General features: G+C 56.7%; 1 protein-coding gene and 1 long non-coding RNA gene across 2 annotated transcripts in view; both read left to right on the top strand.

Moving 5' to 3' along the window:
• The first annotated feature begins 14,240 nt into the window (after positions 1 to 14,240).
• The window catches only part of SHROOM4 (shroom family member 4), a 58,056-nt gene continuing 50,832 nt past the window's right edge, over positions 14,241 to 21,464 (top strand). The window contains exon 1 of the mRNA XM_084639045.1: positions 14,241 to 14,472. Within this exon, the coding sequence (XP_084495171.1) occupies positions 14,335 to 14,472 (138 nt within the window). The 5' untranslated portion in view covers positions 14,241 to 14,334. The remainder of the gene's footprint in view (positions 14,473 to 21,464) is intronic.
• Positions 14,627 to 17,056, top strand: LOC311526224. Its single transcript, XR_014712970.1, has 2 exons — positions 14,627 to 15,697; positions 16,609 to 17,056. It is a non-coding gene; the product is annotated as an uncharacterized lncRNA (long non-coding RNA).

The following is a 21,464-nucleotide window of genomic DNA, read 5'->3' as shown; positions in this document are numbered from 1 at the left end:
CCCCAGCCCCACCCAAGAGTCCGCACCCCAGCCGGAGCCCTCACCCCCCCCGACCCAACCCCCTGCCCCAGCCCTGAGGCCCCTCCTGCACCCAAACTCCCTCCCAGAGCTCACACCCCACACACACCAGTCCTCTTCCACAGCCCAGAGCCCCCTCCTGCACTCTGAACCTCTCATTTCTGGCCCCACCCCAGAGGCCACACACCCAGCCAGAGCCTGCTGTGCAAATGGGAAGGCCGTCCAATTCCCTGCCCCAGCCCTGAGCCCCCTTCTGCACCCAAACTCCCTTCTGGAGCTTGCACCCCGCCCCACCCCACCTCAACCCCCTGCCCCAGCCCAGATCCCCTTCCTGCACCTTGAACCCCTCATTTCTGGCCTCACCCTGGAGCCCACACACCGGAGCCCTCACCCCCCCCAACCCCGTGCCCCAGCCCTGAGCCCTCTCTCACACCAAACTCCCTCCCAGAGCCCCCTCCCGCACTCCAACCCCTTGCCCCTGTAAAAACGAGCGAGTGAGTGAGGGTTGGGGAGAGTGCATGAGGAAGAGAGGGGATGGAGTGAGCAGGGCAGGGCCTCGGATAAGGGGCGGGGCAAGGGTGTTCGGTTTTGTGTGATTAGAAAGTTGGCAACTCTAGCCTGCTGGGCTGGGCAGTGCAGACCTGTAACCTGTCTCATCTGACACTTGGGCAGGGCTTGCTGTGCAGATGGCGACAGGGACTTGGGCCTGTTCAAGTCAAGAGGCGTTTCCCCAGATTTTACTCTAAGGGTCTGGTGGGGTTGCTCTGAGCTGCGCAGAGCAGCTGAGACGGGGGGGAAACGTCAGTCTGCACCCCTAAACTCTCCAGCACCAGAGCTAGGGCCAGCACACAGAGCCAGTGGAACCCCAACAAGCTGTCTTGGGCCCGTCAGAGGAGGGGACCCTGTTATCTAGCGACGCAATGGTCATAGGTGCCGACTACAGCCCCGAAGCACCCACAGGGAAAAATTAGTGGGTGTTCTGCACCCACTGGCAGCCAAGCTCCCCTCACCCCCTGCCTCCGCGTCACCTCCTTCCCCCCCCACCGAGTGCATTGTGTGCCTGCTCTTCTGCCTACCTCCCAGCACCTCCTGCCCAACCGCCACCAAACAGCTGTTTGGCAGCTTTAGCATGTTCCAGGAAGGAGGGGGAGGAGCGGGAACACTGCTTGCGCTCAGGGGAGGAGGCGGGGAAGAGGCGGGGCTGGGGCGGGGATTTGGGGAAGGAGTTGGAATAGGGGCTGGGAGGGGGCGGAGTTGGGGCGGGGACTTTGGGGAAGGGGCAGGGCAGGGGCGGGGGCAGAGTGGGGATTGAGCACCCACAGGAAAGAGGGGACATTGGCGCCTATGCTGTGGTTCCTGGGCTGGCACACCCCATGAGGTTAGAGGGAAGCAAAGTGCTGACGGCCCTAGTTGCAAGTGAGATCGCTGCAATCCCACCACTCACCACTTGAGGGCAGCGAAAAGCACTCTGTCCGGTCATTCCAGCTGCAGAAACACCTGGCACTGTGCAGCTGGGCAGAGCCTGCTTCCCAGGCCTTTGGGGGCCAGAAATCCAGCCTGCGCAAGTGACAGGTGCTGGCTGATGGAGCAGTGACTGGCTGATCCCCGACGGTCCCATGCTGACCGCCTCTGCCCTGCCCCTGCCCTGTGCTGGCTGCATCTGGTGCTGCTGCTGAGCTGCATGATGCTTTGCCTGTGGCTAGTGCTAGAGTGGCATTAGCCTGCAGGACTCCTGGGGTCCAGTCCCGGCTCTGACTGATGAGGTGACTTGGGGTAGAATCATAGAAGATTAGGATTGGAAGAGACCCCAGGAGGTCATCTAATCCAACCCCCTGCTCAAAGCAGGACCAATCCCCAACTAAATCAGGTAGGTCCATACCTCAGTTTCCCCACCTGTGGGAGGGAGCTATCGATCCTCCCCCACATAAGTGCTCTGAGATCTGTGGATGAGGAGCCCAGTGGCCAGCAGGGCTTTGTGTCTGTTCTCTTCTGGACACCATGATTCTGAATTTCACTGCGGCTCCAAAGAGCTGCAGTGGGGTGGCCCAGGCTGTGTGGGGAGGTTAGAGGGGGTGGCTGGGAAGAGCTGCTCAACTCACGTCCCCAGGAATTTAAGGGGTGCTGATGCCAGAATAAAAACTGCTTGATCTCTGGGTTATTGTTTAGGATGGGCCTGGAGCCCCCTCCCCAGCAACTCTGGACTGGACCTGTGCCCCGGCTGGGGCTCCCCATTCCTCTGTGCCTCCCCTCTCTCCCCACCCCCCGCACTGTGCTCTGTAGCTCCTCCAATCCAGCATTGTCTCTTTGGCCTGAACCCCCGCCTTGCAGCCAGAGCCTGGGCCAGATCCCAGCTCATCAGTGAGGCTTTGTTGGACAGTGAGCCTGCTCCTCTTTTGCTGCTGGTAACAAAGACACAAGTCCCTGTCCTGCCCTGCATGGCTGTCCAAGGGACGGTTGCTTGTGTCCATCTGCACTTTGGTTGGAGCCGGGCTGAGAGCCAATGAGCCAGCCTCCTTTTCCCCAGCCATCGGCTAAGAACTGTCCACTAGGAAGCAGTGGAGGGGCTGGTGTGGCTGGCTGGGGGCTGGGGCATGTCAAGCGAGACATGGCGAGATATGCTACAGCCCATGCTGCTCGTCAGCCTGGCTCCTTTCTCAGCAGGGTTGTTTCTCCAGCTAGCAATGGAGCAGTAGCGAGTGCCTGTCAGCTGCTTGCCTTGAGCTGGACCCCGGCTTGTGAGGAGCTGGGAGCGGGCCTTGGGACATGACAGGGTGTCCCTCAGAACCTGGTGTCTGGGCTCCCTTTGCTCCTCTGGCTGAATTACAAAGCCCTGGCCTGGCCGGGTGTGCGTGGTGCCAGGCCTACTTCTGGGGGCAGAAAAGGAATCTAGGCCTGGTTCAGCTCTGTCCACGTAGCAACAGAATTCTGTGTGGCCTCTGCTGTAGGGACCCACCTGGGGAAGGTCCTGCCCAGCTCCGTTGCTCTCAACAGGCTGGCAGAGTCTGGAAGGGTGGCAGGCTGCTGCCACCAGGCACTGGGCTGGGAACAATGGGGTTTGTTTGTTAGCTCTGGGACGAGCTCCCAGCCCCCCGGCTTGGTAAATGACCTGGGCACCGAGGGCAGATCACTCAGACTGGAGGATGCAAATATAGGAACTTACATGGTGAGATGGGCACATGCACATGGAGCTCCAGCTCAGCCTTAGCACACATCCGCTGCAGCACCATCACCAGAGTGCAGGGTACTGGAGCTCCATGGGTAGAAGGGGCTGTATGGAAAACGGGGTGGCCAGGATGACATGCTGGCGTGGAATATGTGGTGGTTGGTGCACATGGGAACTGGAGCACTGGCAGCTGGCACCCATGGGAATCGGGGCCCCGGGCATGTGCATATGGAGCCCAGGAGAATCAGGGCTGCACATGGAGCCCAGGGGAATCAGGGCCCCAGGCCATGTGTACATGGAGCCCAGGGGAATCGGGACCCCAGGGCACATGCACATGGAGCCCAGGGGAATTGGGGCCCCAGCACACTTGTAAATGGAGCCCATGGGAATCAGGGCCCTGGGGGGCACATGCACATGGAGCCTGTGGGAATTGGGGCCCTGGGGCATGTGCACATGGATCCCAAGGAAATCTGGGCCCTGGGACACATGCATATGGAGTACAAGGGAACTGGGGCCCTGGGGCACTGGCCTCTGTCACTGGATCACAGTAACGCCAAACACCAGGTCCCTGGAGCCCTTTGTTATATGTGGGTGATTGGTGTCCCCAAGGGGTGGACACTGTGTTTCATGGTTGGCACCTGATTTGCTCAAGGGCTCCCTGCAGTGCACAGCCTGGAGTAGCTAACCGTGAAGCAGGTTCCCAGGTGGAGCTCAGGACAGTGCTGCCCTATGGCCATCTCCATCCCACAGAAGCAGTTGTAGGGGTTTCAACTCTTTCATGGCTAAGGATCAGCAGAGAGGATCTGAAGCCTAATAATGCCAGCTCCTGGGGACTCCCCATCCTGTGCGTGGGAGAGAGGTGACTTTGACTAAGCTTTGGGCAGGTAGACAGACTAGAATAACCGAGATGATGCAAAGGGACATGGACAGAGCTGTGTGAGGATGCAAAGCAGGGGGTTGTGGGTCAGGATTGAGGGGCATTGACAGGATGGGTTGGGGGGAGCCCAGGGCTGGGCTATTGGGGTGAGGGGGCTGCAGGTTGGGATTAAGGGAAATTGACAGAGATGGGCTGGGGGGAGTCCGGGCCTGGGATAGCAAGGGGCTGCAGTTTGGAATTGAGGGGAATTGACAGAGCTGGGGGCAGGGAGAAGCCCCTGGCTGTGGTAGAATGGCTGCTATGGGCCAGCACTGAGGTGAATCAGCAGAGCTATTTGGGGGAACTCATGCAGCCCCAACATACTCGCCTGGGGCCTGTGCTGCCAGCCCTTCCCCCTCAGCGGGGTTGCCTGCTGCTCAATGTACAAATGTTTAACAGAGGCAAAGCTTGCCCACAGCCTCTCCCTGTCCCTTGGGGTTGCTGGCTGCATTACCTGCCTCCTGCCATGTCTGGCACATGCTGGCTGGAGCACGGCAAGGGTGGGGCAGCTGTGCCATAGACCAGGGCAATCCCCTGGGGCTGGACTGAGCCTTGTGGCTGGAAAGCCACAGCACCTGGACTCCCTGGCGGATTAATGATTAGCCTGGTCTCATGACCTGGGGAGAGGTCTGCAGGTGGCTGGCAGTTAATGGGGTGTGTGTGTGTGACAGTGGTGCTAGTGGGGGCAAGAGGCTCCATGTGGGAGCCCCTGGCCTCTCCTCTCCTGCTTGACAGGCAGTGGGGCAAGGAGCTGAGGGTGCTGTCACCCCTGGCTGGGCAGCGCATAGTTATTAATGAGTGTCTAGGACCAACTGGGAGCAGTTATAAAACTGCCCTTGTTGTTGATCCTTTGCAAACCTGGGGAAAGTCCAACTCCCTGGGACGCAGGGGGATAATTAACAGAGCGGGCAGGACATAGGCATCTCCCAGGAGCAGTGTGGCGCTGGGAAGAGGCTGAAAGTGTCAGGAATTTGCTCCCCTGGACAGTGGTGCCCTGCAATGCCCCAGAGGGTTTGGTGTCAGACAGCCAAGCCTTGGGCTCTGTGCTGCGGCCCCTGGCTGCTAGGCTGCATGCTCTGCTCTCCTTGAAGCAGGCTCCAGAGATTAGCGGGATGGGCAGGGAAACCAGAGCTTTGTGCTAGAGGCATCCCCAAGTGGGACCAGTAAAGGATCTCAGGGAGAGCTCAGAGCCCATGGCAAGAAGGATTTAACAACCTTACAGTAACAAACCCACCTTCCTGGGCAGCCCTATGGTGACAAACCTGGTGGCCTGACAGCAACACTCCTGCCTTCCCCTGCAGCTCTACAGTAAGAAAGCTGCCCCACAGAGCAGCCGTATAAGAACACACTGGCCACCCTACAATAACACACCTGCCCCAAGAGGAGTCCTACAATAACAAACCTGCCTTCCCCTGCAGCCCTACAATAACAAACCTGCCCCACGAGCAGCCCTGCAATAACAAGCCTGGCAGCCCTAGAGTAAGAAACCTGCCCCACGGAGCAGCCCTACAGTATCAAGCAAAGATGTATTTGTGCTGGGGGGAAAGTTGGTAAAGGAAGCCAGTGTCAGTTCACAGCTTCCTAAAGACTCTGAACAGGAGAGCAATAAACAAGGCTTGCAATGTACGGCCGACATTTTGATAAAGTGCATTCAAAAGCCCTCAGCTGAGCTAGAAAAGTGGGAATGGTGGAGACGGGGTCAGGGATGCAGTCAAGTGATCCCCCAGGCCATGCAGCTGCGAGATGGAACACAATGGCCACCCCCTGCCTGATGGAACGGTTGCAGTCTGCCCCACTCCCGGCTCTGCACCATTCTAGACTGCATGGTGTGCCCTTTCCAGAATTCCTTCTTCGGGTTGGCACTTCACATGCCACAATGCCATTTCAGAGCAACAAGAGCAGATGTCGTCCCAGTGAGCTCATCAGGCTGTGGAGTGGCACAGGGATACTCTGGGCCAGTGTCGCTCATCCATCCAATATACCCCGGATGGACATCTCCCTGGCCTTAGCATACAGATCTTCATGGATTGCTGCTACAGGATGTGTTGACTGGAGCTTGCAGATGCCTACAAGTCTGGGCAGTTCCACTTGGTTACAACTGGCCTGTGTGATTAGTTTGATATTTCCCATCAATCAGGCCCTCCAGCCTTCTAATCAGTGTTCCGCAGGATGTGACGTTCCTTGCCATGGATGGATTTGAACGGGGAACCTCCTAAGATAGCTCCCAGACCATTATACAGACATGGGCAGTAGAGATGCAGGGACTGATGCGGGTGCGATCGCCGCTGATGTGCATTTGTCCACCTGGCACATCAGAGCTTGGCTAAGATGCCTTGAGATCCTGGGCTGCAGGCTGCTGGTGATGCATAGAAGCGAGATGCCTTGTGACTCCAGTCGTCTTCAAAAGCGCTGGGAGCACAATGTTGTCTCTGCGAGTGAGGGGAGAGGAACCCGTCGGCCCTTTGTATATGCAGCTGCAGATGTAGCCTTTACCAGCTGGAAGACAGTTGGTTTCAACACTGAGACTCTGAGAACTGCCACAATCCCCTGGGTTTCAAAGCGCTGTGCACAAAGAACTAACCTTTAATCTCTGGCCCTTGGTTCAAGCCCGTCCTGGGGCAAAGCAATCAAAGGACTAGGAGGCAGAGTCAGCCAAGAGCAGAGTTGGTGGAGGGTGAAAAGGTTCAGGACCTTCACATAAGGAGTTCTGGGCCTGAGCTAGCAAGCTGCACTGAAGTCAGGATTGTTCCTTGGAGGGCTAGGCCCTGAAACAAAGTCACCTTTATTCCTGAACAGAGATCAGAACCTGCTGCAGGGCACTGACACCTCCCTTGCTCCAAGAGCTGGATGAGGTTTGCTTTGATGGTTGAGCTAATCAGATCAGGGCTTGCAGTGTCTGTGGGTGGGGTGGGAAGGGCCCTGCAGTGGGCTGTCATCACCTGAGGGAGCTGTGTTAAGTTCCTCATTCACTGGCCACAGCCTTTGCTGAGCTGGGCTGATCACACTGCAGGACACGGGGCGTCTGGGACACGAATGCAGCGATCTAAAAAGCCGCAGTTTCCTCCTGTCCCAAGGTGGCCATGACGTGGATGTGAGATTGGAGCTGGACCTCATGGCTGCTGTATGGTACTTGGCATGATGCAGTGGCTCTGTGCACCTGTCTCTGCCCCACACTCCCAGAGAATTACTGAACCTCTGACCCAGCTGCAACTTCTGTGCATGCTACCACTGCATTGCACTGGCCATTGTGTATGTGGAACTTCCCAGCTGTGTGTCATAGGCCCTATCCTGTTAACACCGAAGGAGATACTGCTCAGACTCGAGGGGCTGGGGCCTGTGTTTTTGGAGTTGGAGCGAGTGTTGCCTCCAGCAAGATGCAGCTGTCAAAGCACAGAGACGCCCATGACATGCTGGAGGCTGTAGACAGGTTATTTTAAAAAAGCAGTGGGAGCAGGAGGAATTGGGGAGGTTGGAGGTGGGGAACTGGACGGGAGGACAGGAGGCTCACAAGACAGTATGCATCCGATGAAGTCAGCTGAAGCTCACGAAAGTTTATGCTCAAATAAATTGGCTAGTCTCTAAGGTGCCACAAGTACTCCTTTTCTCTTTGCGAATACAGACTAACACGGCTGTTACTCTGAAGACAGTAAGGGAGGCCAAGTCACTGAAACAGCACAGCCCTCCTCCAGGCCCCTGTGCTCAGCAGGCCTCCACTCCCATGCCCAGAAGACATGTGAGGCACTCGTTTGAACTGACAGAAGCCTGCGGTGGCAGGGCCTGACTGGCCCAGAGGTCAGTGGTCGACTAGAAGCAGAATGACCCTCTGGCAGCTTCTGGTTTCTGTACAGCATCGTCCTCCAGCCAGAGGACACAAAGCAGCAGAATCTCTGGCCTCATCCCTGTCCTGCAGCTTTGCCATCCGTACCCTCCAAACAAACAGCATCCAACAGGGCAAAGCAACAACTGTGGTAGCTGGTCTGTCTGTGAAATCCTCACTATGGTGTCTGGGCAGCAGCTTGTCACTCTGAGGACGTAAACACTGTAGCCTGAACAAGCTCCAGATGGGACAACTTGCAGCAGCTCATCAGATGTCCCCCAGGTACCACAGTGTGCCGGATCCAGGTCCAGGCCTTTGCCCGGCTCATCAGTGGGACTGGCCCCTGTTGCCTGAGAGTTGTGGCCTCTCCCTCCACAGCCATGACCCCTCTACTCCACTGGGCTAGCAAAACTGTCAGGGAGGGCCAGGAGAGCAGAGACAGGGCATGCACAGGAGCCAGACCTACACCCCCAAACTCCCTGTCACAAGATAAGAATTGTCCTTGGCCTCCCTGCGGGTAAATACTCAGCTGTGGAGAACACCCCTGCCGCTCCTCTCACGAGCATGGCCCAGGGCCTGAGTTTAGCAGGCCCAGCTGCACCTGACCAGGTCAGCATGGGGGGCCCCTCCCTGCTGGGTCTCTGAATCCCCTGCTGGGAGTTAACCCCATATACCGCTGGCTGGCTGGGGCCCCTCTCCTAGGGGCCATGTTCATGTGAAAGGCATTAGCCGTCTGATGGCAACACCATGCAGGACCGGGATAAAGAATCGGTGTCTCGGTGCAACTGTAGGAGTTGTAGGGAATAATCAGACGGGCCAGGAGACCTGGGCTGGCAGGTCGCTCTGTGAAAAGCATCCTGGGGTCTGGAATGACCATACGTGGACAGGTCATGGTTTTGGTATCCCCTGACAGGCAGCCTCTTCCAGCGCTGTGCTGGGTGGTGGGTTCAGGCCTGACTCAGAGGGAGGAGCACCCCTGCTGAGTCACTCACACCATGTTCTGCAGTAGCTGGGGCTTTCCCCATGGCTTCCCGTCCCAGCACCAAGCAGGCCTGGTATTGTGGAACTAGCGAGAGCTAACAGCGAGGCACCCCAAGGCAGCATGATTGCAGGACCAGATCAGGTTTTCCCTGTGGTTTCCCACACATGGACATGCATCCCCCTCGGTCTGATGTCTGGCACGTCAGCCCAAGGAGCGTCAGAAGAGAAACACGGTTTCATCATTTCCCCCTGGTTTGGCCAAGATTATGAGAACCACCCAGACAGGCCTGAGTGTTAATGACAATGCAGTGACCTGGCCAGGGGCACTGGAGGAGACAGCAGCACCCACTAGCCAGCAGAAGGCACTCTGTATATCCACACACACCCATCTACCCTTAAGATGGTGAACACAGAAATGGACCAGAGAAGGGAATGAATATGCTTAACGGCAGCACCTGGGGCTAGGCCCCTTTTTGCATGGGGAGAGGTTTTCAAAGGCTTGGCCTATTTAATCTGGAAAGGAAATGAATAAGAGCAACTGATGGGGGCAGGACCCTGGCTCTGCTACTGACTTTGTGTGGCTTGAGGTGCAACTCTATGTCTCAGTTTCCCCATTTAGAAAATGGGGATAGTGACACTGACCTCCCGCATATGGGTGCTGTGAGGATACACGAACTAATGTCTGGGCTGTGCTCTGAGATGCTCTGTTGGGAGGGCTGAGAGAAAGGCAAAGGATTATTATTTATTAATGAAGTCTGAAAGAACCATATATGCACTAATAAATGGCACAGCAAAAGCGAGCTGGGTGCTGCTATTTATCCCATCCCACAATGTACAAAGGGGCAGCTGGCAAAATGAAAAGGTGACAGTGGCTTAGAATCAAAGGAATCCTAGAATCAGAGAGGGAACACTGGTAGAATTCACCTGTGGAACCTGCTGCTGCTGTGCTGGATAGCACCACATTCCACTCAAGACCTTGCCAGACAGACCGGATTTACCTGGGCAGTGTTCAGACGCTATGGGCACTAGAGCAACCCCTGAGATAGACAGTGAATGATTAGGGTCCAAATCCTTTGCCGGTGAAACTCCATTGACCTCAATTACGTTACGCCAGCAGATAATTTGGCCCTAGACATTGATCTGGTATTAACCTTCATGTTTCAGGCTTCAGCCAGTCTTTGTGAGACTAGGATGAGACCTACTGTCAGGGGCAGATCTGCTACCACAGTGCTCTTATACCTAACATGGAGGGCAGATAGCCCACATATGCTACTGTAGGTGGCTCATACCTTCCTCTAAAGCAGAGGTGGGCAAACTATGGCACGCGGGCCACATCCGGCCCTCAGAACCGTCGGGCCCTAGCCTCCCTGGCTGGCGAGGCTAGCCCCTGGCCCTTCCCCCGCTGCCTCAGCTCGCCATGCCGCCAACAGTCTGGTCTGCCGCTCCTGCCGGGCAGCACGGTGGCATGGCTGGCACCAGCCGGGCGGTGGGGCTGCGAGCTCCTGCTGCTTTGAGTGGCATTGTAAGGGGCCACGGAGGGGGGGATTGGATAAGGGGCAGCAGGTCCCAGGGGACAGTCAGAGGACAGGGAGCAGGGGGCGGTTGGATGGGGCGGAGGTGATGGGGCGGGAGGGGGTGGTTAGGGGACTGGGAACGGGGGGGGTTGGATAGGCGTGGGTGTCCCGTGGGGCCTGTCGGGCAGGTGGATGGGGTCGGGGCAGTCAGGGGACAGGGAGCGGGGGGGGCGGTTTGGATAGGGGGTGGGGTCCCGGGGGGGTGGTTGGGGTGGGGAGTCCTGGGTGGGGGCGATCAGGAGACAAGCGGGGGAGGGTTGGATGGGTCGGGGGCTCTGAGGAGCACAGTCAGGGGTTGGGAAGTGGGAGGGGGCAGGGACCAGGCTGTTCAGAGGGGCACAGCCTTACCTACCCGGCCCTCCATACACTTTTGCAACCCCGATGTGGCCCTCGGGCCAAAATGTCTTCCCGCCCTGCTCCGCTCTAAAGCATCTGGTACCAGCCACTGTGGATACTGGGCCAGATGACCCTCCAGTCTCATCCAGTCTGGCAATTCCTATATTCCTGTGAATGAGAGCAGCACTTTACTGGGACAACCATCACAAAGGCTCTCAATCTTCATGCTGGGCATGCCCTGATCCTCTGATGGGCTCAGGAAGGAATTTTGATCCTGAAGATTGATCACAGGCTTTTCCAGCTTCTGCTAAGGGCCTAGCATTTGCCACTGTCAGAGCCAAGAGACGGAGATGGATCTTCAGTGTGTCCAAAACATCATTGGCCGTGTTCCTGTGCTAGTGTACAGCATGGTGAGTTGGCACTCTGTGCCCTGGGGGTGTGGTCTGCCAGCTAGAGGATGTGGCTTGATCCCAATTCACCTAGTGCAGGTGCACCTGCTACATCCTGCCACCGTGGCTTTCCCATAGAATATCAGGGTTGGAAGGGACCTCAGGAGATCATCTAGTCCAACCCCTACTCAAAGCAGGACCAATCCCCAGTTTTTGCCCCAATCCCTAAATGACCCCCTCAAGGATTGAACTCACAACCCTGGGTTTAGCAGGCCAATGCTCAAACCATTGATGATTGGCCCCTCAGCGCTGCTCTTCCCCTGCTGGGTATGCGTCTCAGTGAGGTAAGGGCAGGGATCTGTTGGCTTTCAGTTGACCAACCCCCTGCTAATGTGACCACGAAGGATGCTGGCAGGAGGATCAACCATCTCAGAGGGACTGGAAGTAAATAGTTCCGGGGCAGGCATGGAGTGTGCTCAAGATGATGATGTCTCCCTTGTGCCGGGATCCCCCTGGGTATTGAACTGAAGTTAAGATCAGATGTGCCCCTGAATGTGCCACCTTGAAAACGTTACCGCACTTTCCCTGCTCCCTCGTCTCCCTCTGCCTTTGGGAAAGGCTACGGGCACTGTGGGAGCTTTCCTGCCTGCCAGTCACTCAGGCCTGAAGCCAAAGCAGAGCCACGTGCTAGGATCCCGTGCTCGGCAGGTGCTCTGGAGAGAGTGAGATGATTGCTGGCTTGGAGGGGTTCCCCCCCATCCCACTCCACCCCAGGGAAGGGGCCAGCACATCCCCAGAGAGCCCATGGCAGCTTTGCTACTGTGTGGTTCACCCCCCTGGCTCCTTTGCAATCTGTTGCCCAGGGCAAAGTGGATTCACTCCACCTCGGGTGGGAGCGTGGAAAGTTTTCAGTCTGCTCCAGATGCCCTGATGGCCCGGGGATGAGGCAATTGCTTGGTGTGTCCTGAGAGCGACGCCAGGCAGGGCTGAAGTGAAGCACTGTGCAGCCAGCAGCAGGGAGTTAAACTGCAAGGGGAGCCGGGCGGGACAGCCCAGTGATTTTCAGGGTGGCTCGTTCAGGGGCACATCTGATCCTAGCTCACAAAAATGATAAACTTCATTGAAAAGAAATTGCAGAAAGTCCAGGCCCCAGTAGCTATGGCAACAGCATAAGGTCATTAGCCCCTGAGGCAGCACTAATGTCAGAGAGGAAGGATGGTCCAGTGGTTAGAGCCCTTGTCTGTGAGTTGAGCGACCTGGGATCGGCTCCGTGCTGCCACAGGCACCTTGTGTGCCTGTGGGCAAATCACCTAGCTGTACAGTGGAGACAATGGCCCTGTTTCACTTCACAGGGGTGTGGGAGATTAACTCCTTGGTGGTAGGGAGGGCTCAGATACTATGGGAATGGGGGCTGGGTATGTGAGTAGCTAACTTATACTGGCTGGCCCAAGATCAGAGGACCATGAAGGAGGTTTGGTGCAGCATGGCCAGTCTGGGGGGATCTAGGGCTATACTGCTCCCCCTCCCCTTTGGGCAGGTTCATTTCCTTCTCCAATCAGGATTTGTTTTTGAAACTCACCAATTAAAAATTGACCAAGAAGCAAAAATACCTTGTAATGCTGGGTAAGGGCCATGTTTAAAATACCACTGCAGAATAGCAGCCTGCAGATGAGGTGTTTCTGTTTCACTCCGTGCTCGTGACCAGCTGGAACATGCGCATGCAGGACGTTCTGAGCGAGACGGTGAACATGCCTTTGCGAAACCGTGCAGGCAGCTGGGACTGAGTCATTATTTGCATTCTAGTAGCACTTAGACTAGACCCTAATCAGGATGAGGGCTCCATTGTGCGAGGCACTGCAGGCACATGTGGAGGAATCTTGCCTCACTGAAGCTCTCCCTGGGGCTAGGACATTACTCCTGGCCAGAGACAGGCGCTGCCCCGCAGCGTTTGCAATCTAATGAGATGTGGGGAAGAAAACCGGGAACAAAGGTGATATAACTCACCCAAGGGCACACAGCAAGTCAGTGGCAGAGCCAGGATTAGCCACCTCCAGGTCTCTTGCCCCTGCCTGCCCTAGTCACTGAACAATGACTGAGCCTGCTTCCCAGAGGTGGAGACTGGACTGTGTACGAAGCAGAGATTGGTTTTCCAAGCACATACCTACAGGCATTCCTATATATCCACACACATATATCACCAAGGGGGGTACACACAGTCACCTGTCAAACTTCTAATCACCTGGGCACAGCATTATAGGTACATGCCAAGTGTCCCTAACTGGGTAGCAGGCTCTTTCCTTGCAAGGCTGGGTGCAACCCATGGGGCACTGAAGAAGGATAGGAATTGTTCTGAGGGATGAGTAAAATATCAGTGGCTTTCTGGTTATGACCAGTTCTCCTTAGAAAGGCGGGACACAGGGATTAGGCATCTGAGCTGTCAAGGGACACCATCATAGGACCTAACCACATCAGCCACACCATCAGGGGCTCGTTCACCTGCACATCTACCAATCTGATATATATACCTGCTACTGTATTTTCCACTGCATGCATCTGATGAAGTGGGTTCTACCCCACAAAAGCTTATGCCCAAATAAATTTGATAGTCTCCAAGGTGCCACAAGGACTCCTCGTTGTTTTTGCTGGTACAGACTAACAAGGTACCACTCTGAAACCTGAGCTGTTAATGTTTCATGAGTTGTGCAAGGCTGATTTACACACACATGCACAAGGGTACCTACATACAAACACACGTGAGGATGTGCAGACACACATGCATCCTTCAGTATACATCTCTAGACATCCGTACCCACACACCTCAGTGTGCATAAGGAGGTACCCACGTACCCAGGTACATATAGCCACATGCACACATGGCCATGCACACGGGTGCTCAAGCTCCCAATGTAAATACATACCCCAGCCCACGCCCGCAAGCGGAGAGTGTAACACTGAGGCCGGAGCCAGCCCCGCGCCCCACCCCGGCCGCGCCTCATTGGCCGGCCCCCGGGGCTGCCCCAGCCCCCGCTCGGCCCCCGCCTCCGTCACGCTGCTGGCTGCTCCGTGTCATTTCCTCCTCCTGCCGCGGGAGCCCGAGCTGGCCGGGGGATGTGGCGCGGGGGGTCGCGGCGCTAGCGGCCATGGAGCCGCCGGAGGAGCGCACCGAGAGCCGGTTGGTCTCCTTCCAGTACGTGCACGTGCAGCTGCAGGGGGGCGCGCCCTGGGGCTTCACCCTCAAGGGGGGGCTGGAGCACGGGGAGCCCCTCATCGTCTCCAAGGTAAGAGGCGGCCGGGGCGCGGCCAGCAGGAGGCGCTCTGAGCCCGAGAGGCGCCGGGGCCGCCTCGTCCTGCTGGAGGGAGCCGGGGCCGGGCCGCGCCTTGCTGGAAACTTTTGTCCGGGGGGCGGAAAAGCGGCTCGGCAGCGGGCGGGGGGTCCCACCGCGATGGGCTGGAAGCTGGTTGCGACGGGAGCCGCGGCCCCTGCCCCGCTTTGTTTGCCGGAGGCGCCGCGGGGTGCCCTGGCCGGCCCGGGAGCGCGGGACCGAGCTCCAGGCAGGAGGGCGCAGGGAGCTTGGCCGGGGCTGGGGACACGCACACGCAGGGGAGGAGGCTTGGGACGTTCGTGGCCCCCGGGGCGATCAGACAGGCCGGGAAGGAGGGAAGCGGAGCCGGCCCGCTCTGCGCTGGAGGCGGGTCTCCAGGCAGCCGGGGCTGGGGGCGGCCCGGAAAGGGCTGGAGGCTGCTCCCCACTCGCTGCAGTGTTGGCGGCGCAGGGAGCAGCCCAGTCCGGGCGCCCGGGGAGGCGCTGTACTGCAGGCAGGAGCCCCCGGCGTTGGGGATGGGCCAGGCAGACCCTCTACGCTGGGTCTGTGCTCTGGGGGAGTGGGGAAGAGACTCCTCACCCTTCAGAAGCCGTGCGCCGCTTCCCATCCCCCTAGGCTGGCTGTGGCAGCCCCTAGCCAGGACACACTGCAGGCTGGCCTCTGGCCACCCCCGTGTCTGTCCCTGGCTCAGCTCGTCCCGCTCCGGAGAGCTGGGCCAGGGGCTCTGCAGAGCGGGAAGGGCTGGCTGGAGGGCTAGGGACACTGGGGTTGGTGGAAGGCTTCCTGGGGTTGAGGAGGCAGGAGCCCGAGTGAAGTGCTGGAGCAGCGTGTGACACCAGGCTGCGCTTTGCTCCCTGTTAATAAGGCAAAAAAAATCAGAACCAAAAGTGTTTTCTCCTTTGAGGGAAGAAAGGAGCAGGGGGTGGGGTGGGCGCCTTGAAGACCCAGGTCTGAGCTCCTGTCAAGGCCAGAATTTGGGTGAGCGATGGATTTTAAAACAAGCTGCAGCTGCTCTCCCCTGCGCTGGGAGCAGTGTGTGTCTGGCACGGGATGAGGAAGAACTAAAAGAGACTAACCCCTCCTCTCCGTCCTCTGCGAGCCATTGGAAGGGATGGAGATGGGTGCCAATGGCTGTCTCATGCAGTCTACTGGAGCTTGGACAGTTTACCAGAGGCAAGGGGTAAGAGCACAGGAGTGGATGCAGAAGGCCACAGTGAGGTGGATGGGGACTGCTCCCTGCCACCAGTGCTAGGAATGAGGAACTGATCTCTGGTTGTTGCTTGGGAGCTCTGTCCTTTAATGAGCACCTCTGGCTAGTCCGTGTTTGAAGCTGAGCTGCTTTAGGTGCTGCAGTGGAGAAGGGACTCTCTCTTTTCCTCCTCTAGATCTTAGCTGCTTGGAGGGAGCAGGGGTCTCTGTTAATCACCCCCTCACCCCATTCTCCATTATTGTGGGTCTTCCTCTCCATGTGCCTAACTTTTGATTCTGAAAAAGATGTGGGCGTGGGGTGGATAATTGGCTGAATGTGAGTTCCCAATGTGATGCTGTGGTCAAAAGGCCTAATGTGATCCTTGGATGCATAAACAGGAATCTCAATTAGGAGCAGGGACGTTATTGCACCCCTGTATTTGGCACTGGTGCAAAGCCTGCTGGAACTGTGGCCACTTCTGGTGCCCACAATTCCAGTTAAATTAGAGGGGGTCAGAGAAGAGCCATGAGAATGATTCAAGGATTAGAAAACCTGCCTTATAGTGAGAGACGCAAGGAGCTCAATCAATGTAGCTTAACAAAGAAGATTAAGGGGGAGCTGATCACAGTCTACAGGTACCTACATGGGGCACAGATATTTAATAAGGGGCTTTTCAGTCTGGCAGAGGAAGGTCTAACATGATCTAATGGCTGTAAATTGAAGCTAGAGAAATCCAGACTGGAAATAAGGTCTAATTTTGTAACGGTGAAAGTGATTAACTAGTGGAACAATGTACCAAGTGCTGTGGTGGATTCTCCATCCCTGACAAGTTTTAAATCAAGACTGGGTGTTTTCTTAAGAGGGATTATGATGGGGAATTTTCTGGTTTGTCTTAAACACAGACTTGATGATCACAGTGGTCCCTTCAGGCCTTCAAATCGATGAACTCCATTATGCCTTTCACAATCCGCTGCTTCAGCATAACATTGATCATCCCAGGTGGCTGTGAACAGCAGCTGTGAAACTGACCAACATCTTGTTAACATCACTGCAAATGTGGCAAAGCTGTGAGGTGCTGCAGAAGCAATGGGGGTGTCTGCAGACTCAGGAAGATAGCACTGCATCTGGTTCTGCTCAGCTCACATGTGGAATGGGACTTTGGCTATCAGACAGGCCAGCAGCTTTCTTTCTTTTTTTTAAAGGAAAGTTTAAATTTAGGAATCTGGCCCCGTGGTTCCTCACCATTAGTTCCATGCAGATTGCAATGAGAAGCTGCCTCTGATCAGAGTGGAAACTTATGTAAAGGGTGCTGAAAAGGAGGTTAAATAAACCCCAAATGCTGCTCCTGGAGCTGTGGACACATGACTTTGTTAATTTCCCATTCAGGGCTGGGCTGGCTTTCCACCCTTGCAATGGAAATAGCCAAACCTGCTAATAGCCGTTCCAGCTGGCTGACACTTGAGCTTTCTTTATTACTATTTAAAAATGCATAAGGCTGTAGTGCAGGTCAGGTTGTTTAAGTACAGTTCCCCAGGGGTGTGAAAGGGAGCAGGGTGGATAGGTTCAAGCGGTGGCCGTGCTGTCTAGAATGCATGTGTCAGGGGTGTCTGGGCTGAAGATGCGGGAGGGGGAGTTGAGAGCAGAGGGACAGAAGAGGCTAGAGGGGTTGATCTGAGAGTTGGGGGTGGAAAATGCCCCAGCGTGGATGCTGAGCTACCTAAGTGCCTCCTAAGCTGGGTTGGCCGCGGCAGGAAGCTGAACGCGGACAAGCATCTGAAAAGTGAAATCCCCAAAGAGGGTAGGTGACTGGTCTGGGCTAGAGGGTGTGACGGGGAATGGCACAAAGTTGAAAAAAGGGAATGGTTTGTCTGGGTCTCAGGAAAACATTCCTACCTGTGAGATCTGTTAGGCTGTGGCCTGGCCTCTCCCAAGGGGTTACCCATTCCTCTTGCCCCAGGTTGAGGCTAACAGCATGGTCCCCCTGGCCTGTGTGTGGGGTAGAGAAGGAGCTTGCCCCTCTCTCGTTGGCTGACCGATGTGGTGCCAGGGGACAGTCTGGCAGGATTTTGGCACACACTGGAACGCCTGGGACCCGTGAGCAGGGCTGGGGTTGGGAGGGGGCTGTAGTGGTTCTGAATATCATTCTAGTTCACAGTGGGCTGCACTAGGCCGTGTCCTTGCTGCTCTTACCCTCATCCTTGCGGGAGCTGCCCTAAAGAGACAGGACAAGGGCCAGCCAGCCCCACTGTTCCGAGGAAGGGCAAGAGCTTCCATCGTGCACTTAGCTGGGGAAGCATCCGCTGGCACTGCCTCTGGGAGCTGAAGTGGGGCGAGAAACCTCCCTGCTGACCATGGTGCGGCCCCTCCACTCCAGCTGCTGGGCTGTGTTAACAGTGCATTAGCCACAGGCCATGTTAAACTCCTCCAGGTGGCACAGCATTCCTGCAGGCATGGATGGGCCCCCGGGCTCCAGGCAGCTGCTGCCTGTTCTCCAGCAGCCTTGGCCCTGGTGTCTCGCTGGCCATGTTCACTGCCCTGGGTGCGACAGCAGCTGTTCTTGCCAGCGGCCTTGCAAAGGGGACTTTCTCAGGTGGGGTCCCCAGCAGCTAACAACTGGATTGAGTGTGAAATTCAGCTCTGACTGGAAGTAGACTGTAAAATTAATGTTGTGTGGAGCCCAGGGTGAGCTCTACGGGCTCGGGGTTCTGCCAGGTTTTCATCCCGTGTGTCCGCTCCCCAGACCTGGGCTTCCAGTGTTTGACCAATGAGAAGATCTATGCTCTGAGCCCTGACCCACGGGGTGCAGGGCTGTGGGCCCTTTCTTCAGAGCCTCATTGGCTAGGAATCAGAGTAACAGCCGTGTTAGTCTGTATTCGCAAAAAGAAAAGGAGTACTTGTGGCACCTTAGAGACTAACCAATTTATTTGAGCATAAGCTTTCGTGAGCTACAGCTCACTTCATCAGATGCATGCTGTGGAAAATACAGAAGATGTTCTTATACATACAAACCATGAAATAATGGGTGTTAATCTGGATTTATGCTGGAAATGGCCCAACACCCATTGTTTCATGTTCTCTGTGTATATAAAATCTCCCCATTGTATTTTCCACAGTATGCATCCGATGAAGTGAGCTGTAGCTCACAAAAGCTTATGCTCAAATAAATTGGTTAGTCTCTAAGGTGCCACAAGTCCTCCTGTTCTTATTGGCTAGGACGTGGCCTGCCCTGTGGTTCTCGCATTTCTGTATTGCAGACCCAAGGGTTGCTAGCCAGAGCCCTGGCAGGTACAGGCAGCATGGGGCTTGGGTTCCCAAGGGGCTCGTCGTCCTGTGAGGCTCCCAGAACTCGAAGGGGTCCTGTGGGCAGGGCTGGGGGCGAATCACATGGGTGCCTGCAGGTCATAGGGAGCCATGTGCTTGATATAGGACTCTGGGTTTCTGGGTGTCTTGCAGCAGCCGGAAAGAGTGGGAGTTTCTTAGGGTCCTTCCAAAGCCAGGCCATTCTTCTTCCCCCAGCATTTATGAGGTCTGAAATGTATGCGGGACAGGGGTACACCTTGCTGGAGCCCAGCTTCTGCTCTCCCCATGGCTGTGTTGAACAGCGGGTCATTGCCCTCTCTCTGAGTTCCCAAGTCAGGGGGCAGTGGGAACACAGGAGTGACTGGCAGTAGTGAGGGCCAGGGCAGCTCCTCAGAGCCCCTGCAGATGCTGGTAGTGCTTTAGTGGGAGGAGGCCGCTCATGTTCACATGGGAGTGATCCAAGGCTCCTGGGCCAGTATGTTGCTGCTGCACCCCCTTCCCCCTGCCCCCGCTTCTGGTGTGATGGAGATTACTGGTCCCCCCCAGCTCCATGGCCCTCTCCTCTGGCAGCGTGGCCGTGGCCCTGTGGCCTGTAACCCAGCTGCGGGCACCCTAGCTATGCGCGGTTAACCAGAGCCAGTGTGATGTCCCCCTACGCTGGCTGGGTGAGTGATCAGCATTGACTGCCAGAGGAGCCTCTCCCAGCTGCCTCCGGCTCTGGTTACACTTTCCCTCCGTCTTGCTGGTAATGAGAGCCAGAGGCCTTCGGGGAGGAAGGAAGTTTGCATGCCGAGGGGTGTGCATGTGTGATCCCAGCCTGCAGGCAGCTCAGGTCCAAATTCAGCATCCACCCTGCCACAGGGTTGGCCTGGCTGCACTCTGGAGAGTGGGACCCATCTCCTCCCCTAGGAAGCTGTTGCCTTGTTCAGAGGGGCTGCTTTGAGCTCAGGTGGGGTGTGTTGACCTGGGGTCTCCTGGCTGCCAGAGCAGGATGCATCCTCCATGTCTCCCCTGAGCCCTCCTGCTGTGGGATGCACTAGCAGCTGCGATGGGCTGGCAGTTGGCCTGGGATCTTGGCCCTGTGGGAGTGGGCAGGGCTCTGGGCTGATGTGCTGGCTGCACGTCCTGCACAGATGCTGCTCCCTCTAGGATAGTTGCTGGAGAAGGATCCCGGGCATGTCGGCTGCTTGTGCTGATCATCTCGGCCGGTGATTGTCTCCTCAGCCCACCTGAGTTAGAAGCAGGGCCCTTGAGTCTGGTCCCAGAAGTCTCTCAGCTCCAGCATGCTCACATCTGCCTGTCTAGGCTGTGTCCTGGTCCTGTGACTCCCCACAGACAGCTCTGCTGGTGCCCCTCAGTCCCGACCTGCAGCCCCTGCTATCCCAGCCTTGGGCTTCCCCCTGAGTTCTGCCGGTGCCTCTCAGTCCTGACCCATGCCCCCTGCTGTCCCAGCCCTGGGCTCTCCACACACACAGCTCTGCTGGTGCCCCTCAATCCTGACATTCAGCTTCCCCGGCGTTTCCTGTGCACAGGCTGCCATTCATTTCAAACTGTTTGTCTTTGTGCTGTGGACAAATCTCATTATTATTTCTGACCTAGGAGCAGCACTTGAGCAGGAGGTGGAAGGTCAGTGCAGGAAACCTCTGCCCTACCTAGAGCCTGGCTGTTCTTGCTGCGTGTGGCTTAGTGCTGGTGAACAAAGGGCATTTGTTACAGCACTGTGTATTCAGGGGAGAATTCCCTGCAGGCGCCCTGGCTCCCCCCAAGCCCAGGCTGTTCGGAGCTGTGGGGTGGCGCTGGCCTGGCTCCTGCTGTGCTGCATCAGCCCTGGACGGTGGTGATGCCTCTTTGCACTGCTCTGGGGTGGGGTGGGGCTCCCCAGTGTTCCTAACGTGCCCCAGTGAAGGGAGCTGTGTGACGTTCTGGTACAGAGGGGGCATGTGGCCATAGGTACTTCAGCAACATTCCTAGGGGTCGGCGGGGATGGGAAGCTTTGCCCCAAAGTGGTGGGGTCTATTCAGGTTGCATTTGTCCAGCAGCAGGGGCACAGTCTATGGCTTGTCACTGCAGTATCTGAGTGCCTGGCAGCCACTAATGAGTCCCCCCAACACTGCTGTGCATGATCCCCTTGTTCCAGGTGGGAAACTGAGGCACGGAGTGGCAAAGTGACCTCTCAGGAAGTCTGTGTGGCTGAACCAGGGACTGAACTCAGATCCCTTGAGGCCCAGCCCTGAGGTGGGCTGTTCTCTGACTGGAGATACTCTCTTCATTCTAAAAGAGGTCGTGCTGGACGGTGCAAAAACCAGGCTCAGGGTCAGCACCTTCCATCCCAATGTCAGGGGGGTGTCTGTCTCTTCTGGGCCCTGCTTGCCTGGTGCAGGACCCCATTATTAAATGAGCCCCCTTAGAAGAGCTGAAGGTGGCTTGTGAGCAGGGATTTGGAGCAATCAAAGTTTTG

This window comes from Lepidochelys olivacea (genome assembly GCF_965140295.1).
Source record: "Lepidochelys olivacea isolate rLepOli2 genome assembly, chromosome: 9".
Lineage (NCBI taxonomy): Eukaryota > Metazoa > Chordata > Testudines > Cheloniidae > Lepidochelys > Lepidochelys olivacea.
This window is presented reverse-complemented; position numbering and strand designations above follow the sequence as displayed.